This window comes from Schistocerca piceifrons, chromosome X (genome assembly GCF_021461385.2).
Source record: "Schistocerca piceifrons isolate TAMUIC-IGC-003096 chromosome X, iqSchPice1.1, whole genome shotgun sequence".
Classification (NCBI taxonomy): domain Eukaryota; kingdom Metazoa; phylum Arthropoda; class Insecta; order Orthoptera; family Acrididae; genus Schistocerca; species Schistocerca piceifrons.
In genome coordinates, this window is record NC_060149.1 from 175239035 (window position 1) to 175264164 (window position 25130).

The following is a 25130-nucleotide window of genomic DNA, read 5'->3' on the forward strand; positions in this document are numbered from 1 at the left end:
TTATGAACTACAAATCATATGATGCAGTTTATAATCACCAGGATGCCACTTTTAAAATTCTCTGATGTGGCCTACATAATGTCTATAAACTGACAACACAAATAGTTCCGAAAGCCCTTGTTTGGGCTAAGAACATCTTCCAGAAGTGCGCTACTACCCCAATTAGATCATATAACAAAACAGAGTAAAAGTAAGCAATAACAACAACCTTTTACACTGGAAAGTAATTATGGAGGGTATTCCAATGTGAAAGCAGAATTCAGTTTCTGTATAAAATTCTCAATGTGAAGCTTTCAAGATAGATTCTCATTATAAATGAGTACCATGAACTTAAAACATTAAGAAATTATCTCCCTCCCTCCCCCCCCCCCCCCTCTCTCTCTCACTCACTCACTCACTCACTCACTCACTCACTCACTCACCTCTCTCTCTCTCCCCATTTGTGAGCTACCAATGGTGAGTGTAGAAAGACTATATTGACCACCACAGTTTGTTTCTGACCACTTGTATGGACCTGAAACTTCCTAGCATATTAGAAGTGTGTGGTGAACTGGGGTTCAAACACGGGGGCCCTTTGCCTATTGGGGGCAAGTGCTCTACCATATGAGCTATCCAAAGAAGACTCACAAACCTGCATGAACAGCTTTATTTCCACCTGAAGTACTTGTACCTTCCAAACTTCACCAAAGTTCTCCTACCTACCTCGTGGGATTAAAGCTTCTGAAAGAAATGTTCTGCACAGAAATGGTTTAGCTACAGCTTAGATGATTGTTTCCAGAATGAATTTTCACTCTGCAATGGAGTGTGCGCCGATCTGAAATTTCCTAGTGACTGATTGCTTTTCTCTATTTTTGTTTCTTCTCACAACTTCGTTTGGGAACCAACAGTTTTTTAAATAGAGGCTCTATTACATAAGCACTTGGACATGCAGATAATATTTCGTCTCACAGGCCATCTGTTTAGATGTTTGTCTTTGGGACAGACAGTTATTAGTGTCAACAGAAATTATGTAAAGAACATCAGTGGCTGCAGGACTTCATCCAACTTTTTGGCTTCAGAGTATGAGAGATATATATGTCATCTTTAACGTCTACATTTTCTCTTCCCTAGTGAACATTGGAAAATGCCTGTGCCAAAGATGTCTCAGAATAATTGAAGCACAACTCTGGGAATGAGCACATGGCTACAGTTTGTGAACGAGTTGCCCTTTTAACCACAATTAAATAGCCATCACAAACTATAGCAGTATGATGAAATCTCTGACAAACTATGGTGGACTTGGGATGTAAGGGTGGGCTTTGCATAAACCACCAGGATAGCTGTGCACATTATCATGCCACTTCCGGGATTTGGGAAGGTGTGCTGGCTCCAGATCAAATCAGCCCAGTGGATTTGCTATGAGGGATAGTGTGCCAGCCAGCTTGGATGCTATTTTTAGGCAGTTCCCCATATCCAACACAGTGAATATTGGGCTGGTACCAACATCCTGCCTCAGTTACAGGATTTGCACATATTCTGAAAACTGTTTCATAGTTTCACATGGGTTAACACTACACGAAGACAGATGAGACACACAAATACCGTCCTCGGGAGGAATGACAACAGGAAAGTCATCTGGCCATTATCTACCACTATCATTGCCAGATCCAGATTAACATGTTGACCCCATATACTGGGAACTAATAGCATGTAGCATCCCCCAAGATTCCATCATAGTGCCCTTACTTTTCTGTTTGCAGATGATACAAATGTTGCAATAAATAGTAAATCATGTATAGCCTAAGAAAGGTCAGATAATGAAATTTTGATGGACATTAATAAATGGTTCTAGCCAATTATCTGTCATTAAACCTTGAAAAAACATACTATACGCAGTTCAGGACTTGTAAAACGTTTACTGCCAGTATGTGCTTAAAATATAATGACAAGCAGAGATAAGAAGTTGACAGGGTTAAATTCTTGGGATTACAGCTTGATAATAAATTTAACTGGGAGGAGCATACCACAGAACTGCAGAACTACCTGAACAAATCTCTAATTGCTATGCAAATGTTATCAGATGTAAGTGATACAAAAATAAAGAGGCTGGTGTATTATGCTTACTTTCATTCCATAATGTCATATGAGATTATTTTATGGGGTACGTTATTAAGCTAAGCTAAAGTACTCCTCGCCAAAAACGTGCAACTTTAATTATTTATGGTGTGAACTCAAGAATGTCCAGCAGAGGGTTGTTTAAAGAACTGTGACGCTAACTACTGCTTCCAAATACATTTATTTCTTAATGAAATTTGTCATTAAAATATATCATTTTTCAAACCAACAGCTCAGTTCATGTAATCAATACTAGAAATAAGAATAACTTTCACAAAGATTTAAAGTCAGTCACTTTGGCTCAGCAAAGTGTCCACTACTCAGAAGAAGTGTATATTTTCCATAATATGCCAGCAGCCATAAAAAGTTTTACTAATAATTAAGTTCAGTTTGAGAAGAGCCTAAAGGATTTATTGGTGGCCAACTCCTCCTACTCCTTTGATGAATTTCTGAGCAGAACCAACTGATACATGTGTGTTAATAACAACATCACATGATGTGAATATTGGATACAATCTGTCTTCTTTACAAATTTACGCAGTAATGTGATCACTGTAAGTAAGTACTGTAAAATGTTTTTATTTTATTTATTTATTTTTTGTTTTAAATAGATGATATGGGTCTACAAGAGTAAGAATTATCATATGCACCTGAGTGTAATGAATATTTATTATTTGGTGACAAGTTTTATATCCTTTTACATGGAAATATGCTTTTTTTTTTTACCAATTCCACATCGACAAGAGAAATTTCATTTGGGATCTGTGGAAGGTACAATAGCATATCTGTTCTTATTTTGTAAATATTTTTGGTGTATTCTTGTTTTCTTCCATGTCACACATCCCAGAGGATCTCATTATGGATCAATTGGATCGAAAAGTACATCTAATGTAATCTACTGGTAAGACCAGGAAAAAGAAGAAGATATCCACCTTTTGTGTATAATGGTAAAACCAGGCTATTACTTGTTAAAATGAAAATGATAATTTGCTCAAATATGCCACTCACTCTTTTCATAGTACTGTATACTTCAGAATCTCCCAGTACACAAATCTGAAAGAACATTTAAATAACTTGCAGACATCTTTTTCCTGACTAGACAACACATCCAAAATTGTAATCTTAACAAATTACGTTTTTATACTAAAAATTAAAAAATAAAAAAACACAAGGACACTATCCAATGGTTTTGCTATGATTTCTGAGCCTGTCTGTCACTCAACACTTTAACTATATGGTGGATGGTTACTTCTCACCATTACTCTTTTCACTGTTTATTAACATTAAATCAAGTGTGGTTTTTTTCCCCGAATGTGGCATGACCTTATGAGTTTCACTCTATACTTTTACATACTATTCTTGTTCCCAACCAGCTTTCAGAAGATCACAATATTATGAGGGAAAAAATCATTGTACTATATTTTCAATTTCATGAATCTGCTCTTAGCCACTCTTTGCAAAATGTTGATACTGATAGCAATGAATACACCATCAATTTTGAAAAGCACAGATATAATCAATAATCCACACCAAGCATGTTTTAGTCAGAGCCTTTTCATTTCTTCAAGACCATCATGGGCAAAGATGAAATAATGAATCTGAAAGTGAAGATGACCAGTGCCGTACTATGTCAATTTACACACACACACACACACACACACACACACACACACACACACACACACACACACTACTACTACTACTACTACTACTACTACTACTACTACGACCACCACCACCACCACCACCACCACCACCACCACCACCACATAGAAATATCAGCATATCATCACTCACTGATCATCCATTGACACTGCTGACTGGACAGGGCAGCACTGATAACGTGAATCCCAACAGCACTCTGTATAATGACTAGGGTCACCTGGACCAGGGCACGTCAGAAGCCCTTCTTTCCGTCTCAGGGAAGCACTTGTTCCATTTGTGTTTTCCAGGCTCAGTTCGTCCCCATTTAGCCAACACTGAGCACTGGCTGAAAGTAAACATACATATCAACATTACAGCACAACTCAAATCAACATGACTGCAAACATATAAAGCCACACTCCAACATCAGATTCATAGCAAACATTTCAACAGGGCTAAACTCTGTAATATTCTTACTATTCCTAGAGCACATTCAATTACTTGTTACTGAATACTCAAATATACTGTCAAACATATACAACTTATGTTTTCATATGGCTGTAGTGTCTTCCAGTATTACTGATTTAAAAAAAGACAATTCAGATACCAAACCTTAAGTGTGTGTCACAAAATTTAGAAATGTTTTGACAAAGAACACAATATACTATCATTAAAGAAATTCTGCAGGTGGTGACTGGATATTCACAAAGGTAATCAAATCAATGTATAAAAGAGTAAGCTGTCCTCTAATTGCATTAATAAATCAATCTTTCAAACGAAGTTTTATCCCAGATGTATAAAATTATGCAGAAATGAAGTCACTCTTTAAAAAAAATAGTCTTATCAATAGTGTCTGGGAGAGCAGCTGCTATTCAGACACAAAATTTTACTGTAACACATGAGATTATTTTGAACTATCAGTTTGATTTAGAGCAAAGAAAAAATACTATCTATATGTCATAAATTAGTTTACTGATAAGTACCTCACTAAACAATAACAACTTCTGTCACTCCACAACAGCCTTTAATTCAATAAACCACACTTGCTAATTCACTAACTAGAGAAACATGCAACTGAGGGCAGTGCCCTACAGTGGCTTATGTCATACCTACATTATGGAAGGCAGAGGTTAATTATATCCTCCAAAATACCAAAATATCCTTCAGAATTAAGAATAACAACACCAGGAGTGCCTGAATACTCTATTTTCAGTCTGTGTTTATTGATTTTCCCACAAAATGAACTTGCACAACCAAAGCATAAACACTAAACAAATGAAGCCTTATGCATCAGAGCTCTCCAGACAAACAAGGTGAAGATAACAGTTTGTTACATATTGTAAGTGATTTCCCTGAACATTTAATTGATCGCCAACAACAAAATTCTGCAGGAGATTGTGGTTCAAGGATAAGTAGGAAACAATGGTACAAAATTGAAATAAATTGGTGCAGTGACTTAATATGTATGAATAACTTCTCAAGTATATAAACTGTTACAGTGACATATGCACCAGATGCAAATAGCAAACAATCAAACGAAATGAACAGATCAGTGTCACAATCTAAATAGCTCTAACAATGTTGAAAAGTCCTCAGACAAAAACTCTGCAAAGAAATGCAGATGCACCTTTTCAAGAAGTACACAGGAAACGGAGAAGAAATGTATATTTTGGCAATGAAGCAAAAACCTCTGTGAGTACTAAGGGAAAAATATATTGAGATTTTGGCTGAAGACCATAAGCATTCACTACTACGCACCAAAAAGGATGCAGGCTCACTACCCTATAATTCTGTTGTATCTGCAAGTGACAAATCAAAAGGTAGCACAACAACAATAGTTGGTAGAGCAGACAAACAAGGAATGCTGTATGTGGAAAAAGGCCATGGCTACATGTGAGCACAGTCAAAAGTGGTACAACTCCTCAAATTTTCATTAACTTCCTGCGTAAGACCTTCCCTAGCCATTAGCCATAACTTTATACCTGGAAATCTTGAAACAAAGGGGCTTAATATCAGTTTCAAAGTTATGATGACTTTAAGCTTAGGGATAAAATAATGGATAGCACTATACGGCCTAAAACTACTGTGATAAAGCATTTTTTTTAATTTATTCTGGAGACTGGGCAATATTCCTGTGAAATAAGCTCTTTTGTGACAGACACCAAGAGTACCTGACTTTAAAGAGATCACATAATGCTCAGAATCTCTCTCGCATTGTTATATGCAGTGCCAATGTACAATACCTTACAAAAAAACTGTGTGTCATCTTTCTGTATAGAAGAAATGAAGCCAGAAGTACTGTGTGTGTGCGTGTGTGTGTGTGTGTGTGTGTGTGTGTGTGTGTGTGTGTGTGTGTCTACACACACACACACACACACACACACACACACAGTACTTCTGGCTTCATTTCTTCTATATATACATACCAACAGAAAATACAGTGTTAAGGAAATTGACTTAAAAAGCTTCTGTGTGGACCTTCGATTAGAAGAGCTGGCTGCTTTGACGTTATTAGATCTTAATATAATTACTGTCTCAGTACACCATTCTCCAAATGGCAACTATGAAAATTTTCTCATCCAAATGGAATCTTGCCTGAGCTACTTAATCAAAAACTGAAATAACAAACTGCATTGTGTGGTGATTTCAATATACATTTTGGTAAAGAGTGCTAAGGAGAGAGACTTTATGAACATAATATCCAGTTATGAACTATCTGTAGCAAGCCATTTACCAACCACAGGTGCTGTTTGCCTTGAAACTGTGATCACAAACCTAAATACTTGGGATTATGAGATGACTGCAGTTGACCCAATGATCTCTGACCACAGAGCACTGGTCCAGGAAATTTATATAGAAAGACCTAGTAATCAACCAAATGTCTCCTGGCATTATAATTATTTACTCACAAAAAGGTTCATAAATATGGAAACATTAACTGCTTGACAGCACTATCTGCAGTAGTGTGGTAGCCTGGATTACAGGAGATGAAAGCAACTGATGCATTTGAAGAGTTCTTCCAGACCATTAAAACCAAATTTGATTTTATAAAGCCACAGAAGACCAAAAAATTTCCTGTGAACATGTCCACAACACAGATAAAATGTGGAGGAAGAAAAAACATGGTATACCAGTGAACTGAATGAATTAAAATGCATAGTACTGCTTTACACTGAGGTGACAAAAGTCATGGGACAGTGATCTGCATGTATACATATAGTGGTAGCATTGTATACAGCGAGTATAAAAGGGCAGAGAATTGGCGAAGCTGTCATTTGTACTCAAGTAATTCAAGATTATGGCCACACTACAGGAATTAAGAGAATCTGAACGTGGAATGGTAGTTGGAGCTAGACACATGAGACATCCCATTTCAGAAATCGCTAGGGAATTCAGTATTCTGAGATTCACAGTGTCAAGAGTGTACCGAAAATGCCAAATTTCAGGCATTAACTCTCACCACAGACAATGCAGTGGCCAACGGCCTTCACTTGATGACCGGGAACGGCGGCTTTTTCATAAAATTGCCAGTGATAGATAGACTGTAAGAAATACCACAGAAATCAATTTGGGACACATAACAGATGTATCCAGAAGGATAGTGCAACAGAATTTGGTGTTTATGGGCTATGGCACCAGATGATTAATGGGAGTGTCACTTCTATCAGCATGACATTGCCTGTAGTGCCTCTCCTGGGCTCATGACTATTGGTTGGACCCTATACAACAGGAAAACCATGGCCTCATCAGACGAGTCCCAATTTCAATTGGTAAGATGGTAGAGTTCAAATGTGGTGCAGATCCTACAAAGCCATGGACCCAAGTTGTCAATGAGGCATTGTGCAAGCTGGTTGTGGCACTATAATGGTGTGGGATGCGTTTACATGGAATGGACTGGGTCTTCTGGTTCAATTGAACTGATCACTGACTGGAAATGGTTATGTTCAATTGCATGAAACCATTTGCAGCTGTTCATGGATTTCATGTTCCCAAACATGTCACTGGGCCACAACTCTTTGCAATTGGTTTGAAGACCATTATGGACAATTCAAGTGAATTATTTGTGCACCAAGACTGCCAGACATGCAACCCACTGAACATTTATGAGACATAATTGAGGTCAGTTTGTGCACAAATTCCTGCACTGGCAGCACTTTCACAATTGTGGACTGTTCTAGCGGCATCATGGCTCAACATTTCTGCAGGAGACTTCCAATGACTCGTAGAGTCCAAGCCACATCGAGCTGCTACACTGTGATGGGCAAAAGGAGGTATCCCATGACTTTTCACCTGAGTGTACATGATCCCTCCAAAACAGCAACAGATCCCAGTGCAAGGGAAATATTTTACAGCAAATATTTAAAAGTAAAAATACTTACAGAAAGGATGTAGAAGATGCCAAAAAGAAAAGCAATGATAGGTTCAGCGCAGGAGCTCACAACTCATGCAAGGCAGCCTGGGACCTGATCAATGAAAACATGGAAAAAAACATCCACCACTCCCTTAAGCTTGTGTAGTCCAGATGATTTCAACATTTATTTTACTGACATCATGAGAAACACTAAGTGCAATCCCTGGACTTCCTGTAAGGAATGACAAAAGGTGCACCATGATGAGCTAGAGGAAATTAGAAAAAATTAAATAATAAATATTGTTGCAGAAGAGGCTGAGTAGCGCAGTCGCCGTGGTGTGGTGGTTGTGATGCTGGGCTGTTGCATGGAGGGTCACGAGTTCAAAACTCACCTGGACTGTAAAATTTTAATTTATATATTCGATTTGAGTTAATTCTAGAAGTATCCACAAATGTCAAGAATCATTGTACTGGAATGTTCTGCAACTGTATATATACTGTATGTGTTCTGGCCGAAGGCAGTTCACTTCGTGATCTTGTATGTGCAAGTACTGAATAAACCTTCATTAAGTGAAGTTAGTGTTCGTCGTTCATCTAATTATACATTGACATTGTTGTAAAATCTTATAAGCATTCTGACATTTTGATGTCCACTAATGTTCTTAAGAAAATTATTTATTTTATTACTGAATCTTTAATTATGGTAATTATTAAGTGCATCTATGGCAGGTGTATTTCCAGACTTTCTGAAACTTGCATGGGCAGTACAGTTTACAGAAAGGGTGACCCAAGAATGGTAGCAAGCTTCAAACAATCTTAATTTCAACCTCTGCTGAAGTCATTGAAACTGCAATGAAAGAGCAAACCTCAAATTACTTAGAAATTAATTAACTGTTCTCAGTTGCACAGCATGGTTTCTGGAACTGTAAATCTACAACAGTAGCGCTAGATCTGGTTACTGGGATAAAGCACAGTTTTGAAGAAAAAGGATCTTTAGAACTGACCCTTGTGACCTCAGTAAGGTGTTTGACTGCAGTCCTCATAATGTCCTCCTAAATAAGCTTAATGAGTATGCAGTTGGAGGCAATGTTCTGGCAACCCTCAAATCTTATCTGGAATACAGAATATCATGTAAGTCCAAGGAGCACTACCATGTGAACAGAAGTTGGAATACAGTGTGCCACAGGGAGCAGTAATGGGTCCCATCCTGTTCCAAGTTTTTGTAAATGATTTATGCTCTCATGGTCAGTTCTTACAATTTGCAAATGACAACTCTGTACTCAAAAAGCATCAAAGCCAGCAAGGCTCATTATGAGGCAGATACCTTGTTTAATGTGACAAAAGGATGGTTTGTAATAAACAAAATGAAAACCAATGAAGGAAAAAATGCAAGAATTAATATGCAGCCTCACTGACAAAAAATACCTAAACTGCGTAGGGGTTGTGAAACTTCTGGGGTTCATGGTGGATAGCAAACTCTTGGTAAGAACACAATGCACACGGGAGTGACAAACTGTCACCAGGCATTTACGTCCTGGGAAAATTGAAACATGTGATAACTCATCAGTATTTCCTAATACTTTGTTATTAATTGTTTCACAGCCGTATCGGCTAGGGCCTGTTACTATGCGACCACTCTACATACAGGCCGAAAAAAATGGAAGAAGACAACGATCACAACATCGAGTAGGAGATAGGAGAAAAGAACACTGCAGGCCATTAACAAAATTGGGAATAATGACCGTTTATAATCATTATGTATTTTTGAGCTTCCTTCAAGTTAAGAAAACTCTAAACTCCTTCAGCCAGAGGCATGAGTTACATAACCACAATTCCCACAACAAAGAGAGCATAAACGTACTATACTGCTGACTGTACAAAACAAGAGACAGTTTTGCAAAATATTACCTCGAGAATGTTTGGATAACTACCCACGGAAGTGCAGATTCTGCCACTGGAGAGGTTCAAGGACAAAATTTCAAGAGACTTAAAACTATGTCTGCTCTACTTCATCCAGAAATTTTTTCATTGTGAAGAAAGTGAATGACTTTACTGAACTTTCTCTAAAACTAATGAATATGTCAGAACTCAAATGTCAATAGTAGATTAAATGTATCTATACTAAAATGCATAATGTTTTAAATTTTTTGTATTGTTAACGTCATTTGTACTGTAGTATATATGTTTTGTAATTTTTGACACAGTCTATCCAGCAATGATTGGCAAACGACACAGACTTATAATAATCATGAAACAGAAAAAAATCCTGACAGCATCATTAATACACTTGATGGCTCAGAAACAGGGTTTCAGCTAAGCAGCCCTACACAAACTCTGAACATCCTAAAAGCACACATGGTGGGATTCAGGAGCCAACAATCAAAATGCCAGGACATAAAAATAAGCCACAAAAATAAGGACACAGTGGATGTGGAATCTGTCAATTTTCTAGGACTACACGTATATACATATTTAAACCGGAATATACATACTGAGTACCTACCAAGTAATTTATGTAGCTTTACATTGCTATGCTAATATTGTCTGGTGTCACTGAGATGTAGACACACAAAACTGCATGCTGTAGCTATTTTAAATCAGCAATCCTGAATGACAGTTTTTGGGGGAAGTTCTGGTAATGAATCTTATATACTGATGTTAGAGAACCAAGTTATCAGAAACATGTACTGCACATGTCAGTGAACCATGTCATCCACTACTTGGAAATTTAACAATCCCCTCCCTATACATGGTAACTCAAGTCATGTGCCATAGGACAAACAGGGTGAAACAAAACTCCTCCAACAAACTTTCAGAGGTAGTAGTATGGCCTCAAAGCAAGTAAAAAAGGGCTCTGAAGTGCATGCCTTAAGAGTTATGAGCACTTCAGTAGATGAGTGTTTTTCACAGTAGCGAAGATAAACTAGTGCTCATAGCTTGTGAGGTATGCATTTTAGTCTATGTTAGACTTTTTGTTGTTGTTTTGGTCCACACTACCATCCCTGAAAGTTTTTAGGTGGAGTTCTGGTACACCTGATTTGTCTACTGGAACACGAGTTTTGAATCCCCATGTATGTTTCACTGAGATGATAATCTTTTTATACAGCAAACCACAATTATTCATAGAAAATCAGATTCATATAACATATGGAATAAAGATAACTGCATGATTACATTCAACAATTAATATTATAAGCTCAGATTCTCCAATATATGCAGTGAAAATCTTCAACATGCTATAAGAGAACAACATTCTGAATATGAAGCTAGGCCTACTGAAGAAAAATCTACATGATACTCAAATACAGAAATGTTATTACTAGGTGAAAGAGTTCATGAAGGATGAGCAGATAAACTGAGCAGGATGCCACTGATCATTAGGATTATTTCATAAATACAACTTTATTCTGGGGAGAATCATTAACTTTACAATGCTGCTCCAGCTCACTAGCTATGTAAGTGACTTGTGTTACTAATTTTTGACATGTGTCTTGTAAATTAATCTGATGAATAATAAGCACATGTTATGAGATGAGTAAACCACAATTCAATAATTGGTTGAAGGTACATAGAAGATGTTGAGGATTCAACGATTTGTATCTCATAATCTAGAACAAACCACACAAAAGAGCTAAAAGAGAGCCACGTCTCAGTTTGCTCATTTTCATAATGCACAGTTTTAAGGACTCCAGCTCGTCTTGTGGAATGTGGATTACTGTATTTGTTGAGAGTAAGCAACAAAGAAGACCTTTGTATTTTACTAGTTCTCCTCACCTGTAATGTGCATGTGGGGACTATATTTCCAGTGCATTCTACATTTTCACAATCCAATTGGCTTAACATACCATTCTTAATTACTCCCTAGCCCTCACTCTCTATGCTGCAGCCATTTTCCACCCAGGTCCTCATTTCAGCTATCATTTAAACTAATTTTTTCCCTCCAGTCCCTCATTTTGACAGTATTACATGTATTAATTCATTGTTTGACAATGTGTGTATACTGGCAGTACTAGGAATTTTGCCTCCTGAAGGTAAATCCTGTAAACCTATTTGCTCTCCTTGTAATTTTAACGCTTTTCTCAATTAAAGTTTCCATTTGATACATAGGATATATTTCATAACTATAATACTATGGCCGCTACATAACATCACATTAAATAATACCTTCTTATACACACATGTGAGAACAAACAACTTTATTTATCTTTCTCGTAAAACATAAAAGTGAATAATCAGCAATGGAACATTCTAACTCCATAGACAAAATGCAAAGAATAAGTAGTATTCAAATAATTAACGTCTTTGCTGCCAACTGCTGTACTGTGCATAACTGTTTATTTATTTTGTCAATCTTCCTCTCCCACATAGCCCCCTTCCGGTACAGTAGAGCTCCAGGTGTGTGTGGAAACTTTTATCAGGCTTTCCGAGCCACCCTTGGACAAATCACTGGTTGTGTGTCTTGTTCCTCCGATGCCGTATCTTCCACTAGATTCAGTTTAATTGGTTTCCTGGAAGATGCTTGTGCCTGTTGTAGCACTGTATTCCACTGCAAGTCTTGTATGTCTTCCTGCTTTAAGTCTTTCGTCAGTAAGTGAGCACGCTTCACTCAATTGACTGACACAGTAACAGTACAGTTTATCATGAATCTGGAGCTCTACTGTGTGTGCATTATGTTGCAGTACTTTATAAGGTCCAGCATATGGTGCTGCAACAGGGCTCTTACTGAATCAGTTTGTAACATCACACGCAAACACTTGCTTAAGTTTCCGCACACAAATGACAGAATGTCGCAATGCCGCTGTAAGTGTTCTGTGCCCCTGTTCTAAAATTCTGTAACTTTCTTGATGATAACTTCTTGTACAATCATGTTGGGATCCACAAATGTTCACCAGTTCAAGAAATAATTAGGATTCAAACTGACGACCCTGGTCAGTTGTGACATGCACTGGTGTCCGAATCTTGCTACCCATGTCGCCAAGAAACTTCGAATGACTGTCTCTGCTGATATGCCTAGAATCAGTACAGTTTCTGCCCAGCTCTTAAATCTTAATTGCTGTTAGCATACAACAGTAACCTTCATACATCGGCAGTGGGACAATGATGTCGAAGTGCACATGTTCAAAACAACCAGATGGTTCATCATAATGTCCCACTGGTTTCTTCACGTCGTCCCATCTTACACTGATGACATGCAGGGCATGCCTGTGTCTACCTTCGACAATCTAGCCTCACTCCAGGCCAAAAGAAGTGTTATATCAGCAACACGGTACTTGCTCGTGTACCTGGATGAGCCAAATTATGTATACTTTCAAATATCTCTGACTTTAAACAGTCAGGCACAAATGGTCAAGGTCTTCCTTGTGAGGTATCACACCACATTTTAATGGCCTCACCTTCCGGACATTTTTCCTGAGGTCTCAACCCTTTCGATGTGCTCTGCTGAAAAACCTGTAGTTGTAAGTCTTCTCTTTGCCCTCTCACCAATCTTGTGTAATCCACAGAATAGTCTACTATGATATTCTCCACTCCTTTTAAATCCTCAAGTTTCTGTGAGAAAAACTAACTGCTGTCAGTGCCCAGCAGACCCTTGCAACGCTGCTCCAATGGCTACCTGACTTGCATTGACTATTACAGTTAGTCTCGCATCTCTCTCAGGATGAGCCAGTAAAGCAGGTTGCTTCTGACTTTTCTATATCTGTTCAAAGGCTTGCTGCATGCAGGGTGTCCAGTCTATATTCTGATGTTTATTAGGTATTAGGACCTGTCAGCACCTCTGTGAGCTGTGCTTGCAAAGCAGCTGCTCTTGGCAGACACTGATGCTAAAATTTTACAACACCTAAGAACTTAAGTAATTGTTGCAGATCCAATGGCTGAGATATTTGTTGTGTTTGTTCCACTTTCTCTTCCAATGGGCGGATGCCGTCTGCTGAAACTGTGAGACCCAGGTACGTCATGTGGTTTTCTTGCAAGTTGCACTTACTTTTATTAATTATTATCCAGTACCAACATAGTCTATCAAAAACTGATAAGGTGCACCTCATGGAGACTTTGTGTCACTGAAAATACGAGTATATTGTGAAGATAGGCAAAGGTGTAGTGTAACCCTCATAACACCTCATGAATGAAATGGTGTCACGTTTGAGCCACATTTTTAAGGCAAATGGTACATGTAAAAATTCGAAGAGGCCAAAAGGTGTAATGACAGCAGTGGTACCTGATAGTATGCCTTTTGACAATCTATGACACTGAAATATTTTACTCTCACCCAGACATTCATAAAATCACAAATATTAGGCACTGCATACCAAACAGGTATCATGCAGGCATTCAGTTCCCTGCACAAGGCCTCCAACTTCTGATTTTTTAAACTAGATGTTAAGGTGAGGACCATGCACTATCAGATCTTTGTATTACTCCTTTTTCTAACATATATTCAAACTTGGCATTTGTGTTTGCTAACCTACCTGGTGCCAATCTTCTCGGTATAAAAGAGACTGGAGCGCCTGGCACTGTGTTTATGTGTTGAACCGTATTATGTGCCACTGTGGTTGGTGTCTGTGCTGTCAGGTCCATATGCTGATCTACCTCTATCACTTGTGCCGAATCGCCTCCTCTTTCTCTGAATTTTCCTACAAGCCCAGTTCCCATTTCTTCACCTTTCTCATGTGAAGCCAACTGAATATCAAGGGTGATGATGTATGGGTACAGAAAATCTGTACCCTAATATTGGTTCCAGCATTTCAGCTATTACAAATGTCCAACGACAAGTATTAGGGAAACCTAAATTCACATCCTTGCTGCAATTGCAATGTGTTGTTATAGACTGTTTATTTGCTGCCACAAGGTGAACTAACAAACTGCCTTTGACCAACATATCTCTCTCTACTGGCAACATACGAATGTTAGACTCAGTGTTTACGAGATAACAACAAAGTCTTCACATCTCATACATAGAGTCGTCATGACAAAGACAAAAAGAAAGTGTCTGTCCTTACAGTCTCCATGCTACTGACACGGCACGTGCAATTGAATGGTAGAATACACTTAAAGGCTCATTCACCGAACTGTTTATGACACCCATATAGTTGTTCAGGTTTTTTCAGTCCACTGTTTCCTAAGTGCACTGAAGGATATTACGAACCAGCGGTCTTCCAAGTGTCAATTTGTCTCTGAAGCCCATCTCATGGTTTCTTTAATTTCTGACATTGTGCAGTTGTATCCACCTGCTAACCCTTGTGAATTGTCACTGCCTGATATGCTTCTGATTTCACTACTGCTTCTGCAAGGATCAGTCTACTTGCTGTCTCCATTATTGTACAAACTCTGTCAGCCAACTGGAAAATAGTGGTAATGTCGCACCCATTCTTCATGTCGACCGCTGCTCTTACTGCCATGGGAAGCTGTGATGCCCAAACATACTGGGCTGTAGCACCCAAAATTCTGCCTCCATCACTATTCCCCATAACTGCCGCCAAAATTCTGTGAGGGATCTGTCACCTCGCCACTTGCCGCATAATACATTGTATATCCGTTGATCTAACAGTTACTAAGCCTGTTTATCAAAATCTTCTTTAGACTCTTATGCTACTGTGTTGCTGGCAAATGCTTAATTTCATATTCTACTAATGCCACTGCTCTAGCGTCCAGACCGTTGACTGCTATCACAAACTTTTCTTGGTTGTTTGTTACTTTATTATGAATGAATGCCAACTCTAACATCGAAAATCAGAATTCCAATTTATCGGACAGGAACTGAGGCATGTGCACCTCCATATGCCCTTCTAGATGAATCAGCACTTCTTGTAGTTTCGTCAACTGTGGAGCCTGTCATGTGAAAATCATTAATTTGTCCAGGAGAAATGTTCCCATGCTACGCTATTTCATTCTACAAGTCTTCTATCTGAGTGAGCAACATACTTTGTAGCTGCACTAAATGTATCATAAGACTTCCGCCATCTGTTGTATGCATTGGAGAATTTGTGTCACCTCGCTTGTTTGTTTCTTGCTGTGCAAGTTCTTCTGTGTCTTGGGTCACCATTTTATGGCTACTACATATCATCATGTTAAATAATAACTTCTTATACACACATTTGAGAATATACAACTTTATTTCTTTTTCTCGTAAAACATAAAAGCAAATAATCAACAATGGAATATTCTAACTCCATAGAAACAAAGGCAAAGAATAAACAGTACTCAAATTATTAATGCCAACTGCTGCAGTGTGTGTAACTGTTTGTTTATTTTGTGTATCTTCCCACTCCCACAATACCTTGAATAACTGCATATTTAATAAATGAATACAAAATAAATAACATTAACAGTAGAAACTTCCAAGCAGATTAAAACTGTGCACTGGACAAGAACTCAAACCTGGGTTCCTTTGCCTTTCAGGCAAGTGCTCTTCTGTCTGAGCTGTCCAAAATGACTCATGACCTGCTCCCACAGCTCTACTTGTGAATGTTAACAGCTGATTAATATTTGATAACATACCCATAAAATATTTTATAAACACTATAATGATGAATGGAAACACTAAGTGAGCATTCTAGAACCTGCAAAATTTTAGTAGAAGTGACTCACACCAAAAATGCTGTGCAATTTAAATCTCACTGTGGCAAGGGAAGCAAGTCTGTGATATCTTATGTTCTAAGGTTTGCCATTTACAAATGCACCTGAGTACAAGTTGTTGAAACAGGAATACACTACTAAATTCAATGTTGTGTAAGAGTCTGACTAAAATGGTCTAACATATTAATGGGTATGTACTCACTGTTATCAGAAAATGGATGCAGTAACTAATACATAGTTAACTTTAAATATATGCTGTCCAGTCACATTAATGTGTGTCAATGCGAGCAGCTATCAAAAGCCTGAATAGTCACCTTTTGCAGTGTGGATTGCTGTGAAACGAGCAGGAAGAGTCAATTAGGATCTGAAAAGTACAGACAGAGATGTGGAACCACATCTACACTGGTGCCGTGGCCAGCTGTGCTAGTTTCTTGGTTGAGGATCTATGGTGCATTCAGTCCATTCAAGATGATTCTACACATTTTCAATTGGGTTTAAACTCGAAGTTTGGTGGCCACGGGAGTAGGGTAATTTCATCATGTTGCTCTTCAAACCACGCATGTACACTGCGAGCTGTGTAACACGTTGCATTGTCCTGCAGGTAGAGGCCATCGTGCTCAGGAAAAACAAACTGGATGTAGAGGTGGGCGTGGTCCCCAAGGATAGATGCATACTTGTCTGGATGCACTGTGCCTTGCAGAATGACGAGATAACCAAGGAAATACCACAAAAATATTCCTCAGATCACAACATTCCTTCCTCTGGCGTGGACTCTTTCGACGACTGTTGCAGGGTGTTTGCTTTCGAGCATTTCACACTGTACATGCCAACAGCCGTCTGTCCGATGGAGCATAAAATGTGATTCATCCCATTAGGCCACCTGTCACCACTCAATGGACATGCAGTTGCAGTTACTGGCATGCAAATCCCAGCCTTCATTGTCAAATAGTAGTCAGCTTGGGTGGCCCACATGTAGCAACGTTCGCTGAGGAGACACTGTTGATAGCCCCTTGGTTCACCTGGGTGGTCAGCTGCTCAACAGTTGCATGTTTCTTTGTCTGTACACATCTACACATCCATCAAATGGTTGACAAACTTAGCCATTTTGGAAATGTTTCCACCTTAGGCCTGAAAGCCATGTTCATGCTGCTTTGGATGCCAGATAAATCGCTCTGTTTCCACAGTATGGAAACAACTGCACTGCTTCCTGTGCCTCCTTAACACGTTTTATCTACCTTCCACTGCTAGTGCTGCCACCTGCCGCCTACAAATGGTTATTGCACATTTATTTCGAACATAGGCAGTGGTCACATTAATGTGACTGGACTGTGTATAAGTAATTATAACAGTGTTATTAACATGCTTGTACCTTTTGTCATTTACTACTACAGAAAAACTGTAGATGTGATTCACAAATTAAAAGTCATGAAAACTACCTCCAACAAACAACAAAGTTATGTCAACATGTTACATACATTTATCCAATTAAATTTATGTCGTATTGTCCTGCCTCTCATTTACAGAAGTACAGTATGTTATGTTAGATAATTTTCTATTTGTGGGTAAGCAAAGCTACAGAAAAAAATCTTAATAGTCATAATTTGCTTGGTGCTTCCTGAGATAGATCAGGGAAAGCTTAAATAAACAATTACTTGTAAGCTGTGATTCCTATGTAGCTAAAGTTCACACAGTTTGGTGCCACTGTTAACAGGTTAGTGAAAAAGGAGGCTGGGATATCAATCACGGGAGAAAATGAATTAGCTGTGGAAGAGAATGAGCGAGTAACATGCGAGTTCAAAATTAACATTCTGATGATCACTACCACAACACAACTTATAAAAATGGTAGAGTTAAAAAAAAAAAAAAAAAAAAAAAAAAAAAAAAAAAAAAAAAAAAAAAAAAAAAAAAAAAAAAAGAAAGAAAGAAAGAAAGAAAGAAAGAAAGAAAATTCATTGAAGTGTATACAAAATTGGTGTTGAACACTTAATATATGATTAATCCAATTTCTGTTTAAAAGTATAGAAAACTATACACAATCTCAAAAATAGAACCTTCCCGTAGATTGAACACATTCCATGCAGAATTATGAACTTGTGTTTGTTTATAAACATAATGTGTACAAAAAATATTTCATATGGTGACGTAAAGAGACACCACGTCCCTTTCTAAAAATATGTGTTGAGTGGGAGATTCATAACTAATATCTTTCTTTATTGTGCTGAAGTTACGATTAATATTCTTTTTATGTCATTATTAAAGCTCATGAAAAGAAAGATGACAGGAAATATCTAAATATTACCATCCAATTTACTTTTTTTAAATATTTTAAGAGGGTAAGGTACACTTAACAACTCTCATATTAAATCACAGTTTTGTTAAGTTGCAGACAAGCACAACTAAAAGACACTTACTTACAGCTTCTGGCCACAGCCTTCATTAGCAAAAGAAAATCACACACCATTTAGACACGCAAACAAGCACATCTCATGCAAATATGACTACCAACTAGGGTAGCTTGGGCCAGAATGCAACTGTCATGTGGGATGCAAGCAGCAATCTGAAGGGTCACAGGGAAGGGATAGTAGTGTCTGGGTGGTGGGAGAGATGAACACTGTCTGGTGGAGTGTGCAAGGACTAGAATGCCAACACTTGCAGTGCCAAGAGGCTAGGGGCAGGGAGGAGTGAAAAAGGAGAGGAGTGGGGAAAGATGGGTGGGTGCACTAGCAGAGGGTGGCATTCAAAGAGAGTGGGAGACGAGAATGGGGAGGAGTTGATAGGACAGAGCGGGTAGAAACTATTGGCTGGAGGGTTTGGGGACAGTGTGTTACTGTAGGTTGAGGTGGGGAAAACTACGAGAGCGGAAAATGTGTTGTCAGGATAACTCCCATCTGCACAGTTCAGAGAAGTTGGTGGTGTAGGGGAGGATTCAGATGGCTTGGGTAGTGAAGAAGCCATTGAAATCAAGAATGTTATGTTCAGCTGCATGTTGTACCATTGGGTGGTCTACTTTGCTCTTGGCCACAGTTTCATGGTGGCCGTTCATCCTCGTGGACAGCTGCACACTCTGCCAGACAGCGTTAATCTTGTCCACCACTCGTACCCTCCCTGGCCCACCACATTGCTTCTTGCCTTCCACGTGATAGTTGCTTTCTGGCCCGAACTGCCAGAGTTGGTGGTTGTGTTAGAATTGTGTGCGTTTTCTTGTGTGTATGAAGGGTGTTTCTCTTTTGCTGAAGAAGGCTGTGGCCAAAAGCTTTATGTATGTGTCTTAATTGTGACTGTCTGCAACATAACATGTCTTCTTTATAGTAAGTAGCGATCTATGTGTTCCTACACTGTTGATATTCCTACCTGAATTTTCCATTGTTTGATCTGAATAACATTCAATTTAAAAAAAAATGCAAACTGTAGTGATGAAAATTTTTGTTGTTGCTGTTAGCGAATGGAAAAAAAAAAAAGTTGTGACAGTGGAGAAATCACAGAGGCATTTCCACAACACTCAATTTTGGGCCCTGTCCTATTTCCTGTATGTGTGAATGACCTTCCACTTATCAAACATCAAAAGAGCTCATGTTTACTGCACAGGGCACACATGTTAGAATTCATCAGAGAAATTGTTAGCCAACAAAATACATTATTGTTCATGTTTTCCAAAGAACTAATAAGTAAGTAGTGTATCTGCAAATGAACTCTCTCTTTAATTAAGAGAAATATAGTTCTGTACAACAAATTGAACAGTAATTTCATGGTAAAAAAGAAGTCAACAAACATGGTACAATGTTCCAAATTTTTGAACTGAATATGTGGTTGAGCTTCTACAATAGCAGAGTTCAGCAAATACAAAAACCACTAACCACCCTTAAAATTAAAAAGAAATCATTGGATTCTGTGATTCTGATTGACTGCAATGAATGCTGATGAACTGTCAACATTGACAATGTTTTCTTTGGTATAGCTCAAAGCAAGAAAATAGACGTTTACCCAGTAACAAATGCTTTCTCTGATCAAGATGGACAGTTAGGATAAATAACAGTGCCTTACAGTTTGGATACTGGATAATGGAATGTAGTCGAATTAAGTCGGGTGATGCTGAGGGAATTAGATTAGGAAATGAGACACTTAAAGTAGTAAGGGAGTTCTGCTATTTGGGGAGCAAAATAACTGATGATGGTCGAAGTAGAGAGGATATAAAATGTAGACTGGCAATGGCAAGGAAAGCATTTCTGAAGAAGAGAAATTTGTTAACATCAAGTATAGGTTTAAGTGTCAGGAAGTCGTTTCTGAAAGTATTTGTATGGAGTGTAGCCATGTATGGAAGTGAAACATGGACGATAAATAATTTAAACAAGAAGAGAATAGAAGCTTTTGAAATGTGGTGCTACAGAAGAATGCTGAAGATTACATGGGTAGATCAAATAACTAATGCGGAGGTATTGAATAGGATTGGGGAGAAGAGTAGTTTGTGGCCCAACTTGATTAGAAGAAGGGATCGGTTGGTAGGACATGTTCTGAGGCATCAAGGGATCACCAATTTAGTATTGGAGGGCAACGTGGAGGGTAAAAATCGTAGAGGGAGACCAAGAGATGAATACACTAAGCAGATTCAGAAGGATGTAGGTTGCAGTAGGTACTGGGAGATGAAGAAGCTTGCACAGGATAGAGTAGCATGGAGAGCTGCATCAAACCAGTCTCAGGACTGAAGACCACAACAACAACAACAACAACAACTCCTCAGTGGAAATCTGAATAATTAATGATTCCATGACAAATGTTTTTAAGAATAGTTTACAAGAGATGACATACGATGAATGAACCAAATGCTAACATAAAACTTAATCCATTCCATGATAAATTCATATTATTTGAAAATAGCTTCGCGCATGAGCTAACCTGAACGGGCATTAAATAGCCATATAAAAAAAACATGGTTCACTAGAGGAATTAAAATATCTTGTGTAAAGAAAAGGGGAAAAAACAAGTAGGGGTCTGCAGTAGTTGCACATTACAAAAACTACTCAAAATTGCTAAGAAAGATTACTGGAAAATCATAGAACACACACAATGTCAGAAATCAGTAATTCTGAGAACAGTGTTAAGGCTATATCAAATGCAGTGAAATGAGAGACAGGACAACTAGCCACAGAACAAGATAACGTTACTATGAACTGAATGGAAGGGCTATAGATCACAAGTCAAAGGTAGGAAATGAATTTAATGATCATTTCTCAAATATAATAGAAAGCACAGGGACAAAAAGTTCATGAGAAAAATCACTGCAGTACACTGAAAAAGCAACTCTCATAAAGTACAACCATATGAACATATCACTGATGTCTCTTCTTGAAATCACGAAACATAAACATTCTCTCAAAAATAAAAGCTCATCTCGTTTTGACGGTGTTTCCAATAGAGTATTAAAGATTTGTTCCCATATAATTAGCCTGGTCTTATCCAAAATATGGAATGCATCACTAATTTTCCAGACAAACTGAAATATGCCATTGTTAAACCTATCTTTAAGACATGTGACGAGAGAGATGTCAAACAGCTAGCAACCTGTTTCACTGTTGTCATCATTTCTCAAAATTTTTTAGAGTGGTGATGTATTCTAGAATAATATCTCACATTAGCAAGAATGATATCCTCAGCAATCACCATTTGTGTTTCAGAAGGGCTGCTCTACTGAGAATGACACATGTTGACTCACCAATTTTACAAGCATTAAATAATAAAATAGTGCCAACTGGTATTCTCTGTGACCTATCTAAGGCACTTGACAGTGTGAATCACAGTATTCTCCTAGATAAATTGAAGCTTTATGGGACTGGTGGTATACTCAGCCAATAGATGTTATATCTAAAGAAAAGAATGCACAAACTTATACCTAGTAATCCAGTCAATAAAGTTTGGGGACATAATTCTGACTGGGGAGAAATCATGTATCGAGTTCCCCAATGCTCAGGCTGAGGACCACTATTGCTCATCATATAGTGAAATGATCTTCCGTCTAATATTCAACAAGCAGACTTAGTTCTTTTTGCAGATGTCACTAGAATTGTAATGTCACATATAGAAAAAGAAGAAATGGTAAATAAAGTTCTTAAAAGTATCACTGACTGGTTGTCTGCAAATGCCCCCCCCCCCCCCAAATTTTAAAAAGACACAACATATTCAATTCTGTACATCTATGGGTACTACACCAACGATAAGTGTAACACATGGTGAGGAAACAATAAATAGGGTTAAAACTTCAAAATCCTTGGGCGTCCATACTGATGAGAATTTAAATTGGAGAAAGTACATTTTGAAACTCTTACAACAATTTACTTCAGCCACATTTGCACTTAGAATCATTGCAAATCTTGGAGAGAGACAAATCAGTGGTTGACATATTTTGCATATTTCCATTCAATAATGTCCTATGGAATACTGTTCTGGGTAACTAATCTTTACAAAAGACCCACAAAAATGTGCTGCAAGAATAAAATGTCGCGCTCACACACGATCAGCTTGTAGATATCTGTCTAAGGAGTTGGGCATTCTGACTATTGCTTCTGAGTATATTTACTCCCTCCCTCACAAAGTTTGTTGTAAATAACCCACTACACTTTAAAAGCAACAATTATGGACAGAATTATAATACCAGAAGGAAAAATGACATTCATTACTCCACATTAAGATTGTCTTTAGCATAAAAAAGTGTGCACAATGCTGCAACAAAAATTTTTGACCACTTACTCAGTGACATAAAATGTCTGACATTCAGCAAATTAAAATTTGAAAACAAACTGAGAAAGTTTCTCCTTGACAACTCCTACTATTCTGTAGAAGGCTTTCTGTTACTGTAATGTGCAGAAGGTAGGAATTACTACCTCAAATCTTAGAATTGTTCAGAATATAACCATACGTCCAAATTAATTTGCAATGTGAATGTAAAATAACTCATTTCACATCATTATGATCTATCGTACAAAATGATCCATGGAACACGTAACTAACATCAGCACACAAGACAAGACCTGACAACATGGTAAGGGCACTTTAGCCCAGACTGTCTAACACTTTTTCTATGGCTTGTTAATCAAGTCCACATTCAATGGGATTAAAAATGCTCAAAATTAGCTTGCACATATCTTGCTGCTACTCTCTGTGCACCCTCAAATTCTGAAATTGGATATGATTTGGCATGGGAGCCACACACAGTGACAAAATTAGAGGGAGACCCAACCAAGGAACAATACTGCTCTTCCTTTTACTTTCATGAGCAGCTGTTTGGAAAATGGCACTGTTTACCTTAACACACATTTCATATGTATATCCCAATACAGTCTTACTATCATATGACACACCCAGGTACTTAAAACTAGTTGACTCTGCAAGCAGTTCTCGATTCTGATCAAAATCTTCTCGAATTGTCTGAAGAAGTAGTATACTGGCTATTTCTTTTTAACATTGATACTCATCTCACCATCAGCCTCCCAGTTCTGTTGTAGCAAGCTCTTTCTGCACGTATTTTTCTATCTGCTGATTGCAGATTCCTACAATCAAACACTCTAATACTGAGTGGTTACAATTAAAGTGCAGCTACTCATGGAGGTTCAGTGTGAGCTGTACTTATTGTATGGCAGTGAAACTTGGTAGATACGGTAAAGTGTTAATACAGAAACGATTTACAACGGAAAAAATTAGTTTCAATTTTGGCCATCAGCTGCAAATTTGGTGCTGTACACTGTTTTTATAATGATATGACATCCACACTATTGTTTGAGAAGCTATAACGTGAGTGAACAGAATTGCCACCAAGAAGAGAGACTGTGCGTTGTTAGTGAAACTGTTTTTGTGCACCAAGAGAGTATTGCCAACTGAAAAGTTTGTGAAGAGCCCCAAAGTCATTAAATGGTTTAAAGATGATGATAACAAAATTCAAAAACCTAGGCGAGCGTGGTGTGGCACCTGGACGATGTCCCATCCCAATGGAAGTTACTAACAAATTTACTGTTGCTATAACTGAATATGCAATAAGCGCACCAGGAATTGCTAATGCTCATGAAGTGTCACGAGAACTGTCCATCCCACAGTAAACAGTATGGAATGTTTTGCAGTCTATTTTACACCAGTACGTGTACAAGATCCAGATCCTGTAGCATCTGAAACCTCATGACCCACAGCAACGTCCTGAACTTGCTCTTTGGTTTCTGGCAGGGATCGAAGTTGGTAGCATGTGACCAAGTGATATTTCATGGAGTGGGGAGGCACATTTTACACTACAGATTGCAATGAAAACACAGGCCTGTCGCATTTAGAGGTACTGTTAAAGCCCGTGTTGTGCACAAAGAGCTATTGTACGCGCTGTGTGTGACTGTATGAAGTCTCTCATACAATGGGTGCAATACCTCCCACAAGCATCTTTTTCTCAGTTCATTCTTCTTTGAAGAGAATACACCCAGAGGGTCTGTCAGGTGTACCATGA

At 38.2% G+C, this 25130-nt stretch overlaps 1 protein-coding gene across 1 annotated transcript in view; it reads right to left on the reverse strand.

Moving 5' to 3' along the window:
- LOC124723140 overlaps positions 1 to 25130 on the reverse strand; it is a 54119-nt gene that overhangs the window by 22665 nt on the left and 6324 nt on the right. The window contains exon 2 of the mRNA XM_047248329.1: positions 3892 to 4084. Within this exon, the coding sequence (XP_047104285.1) occupies positions 3892 to 4084 (193 nt within the window). The remainder of the gene's footprint in view (positions 1 to 3891; positions 4085 to 25130) is intronic.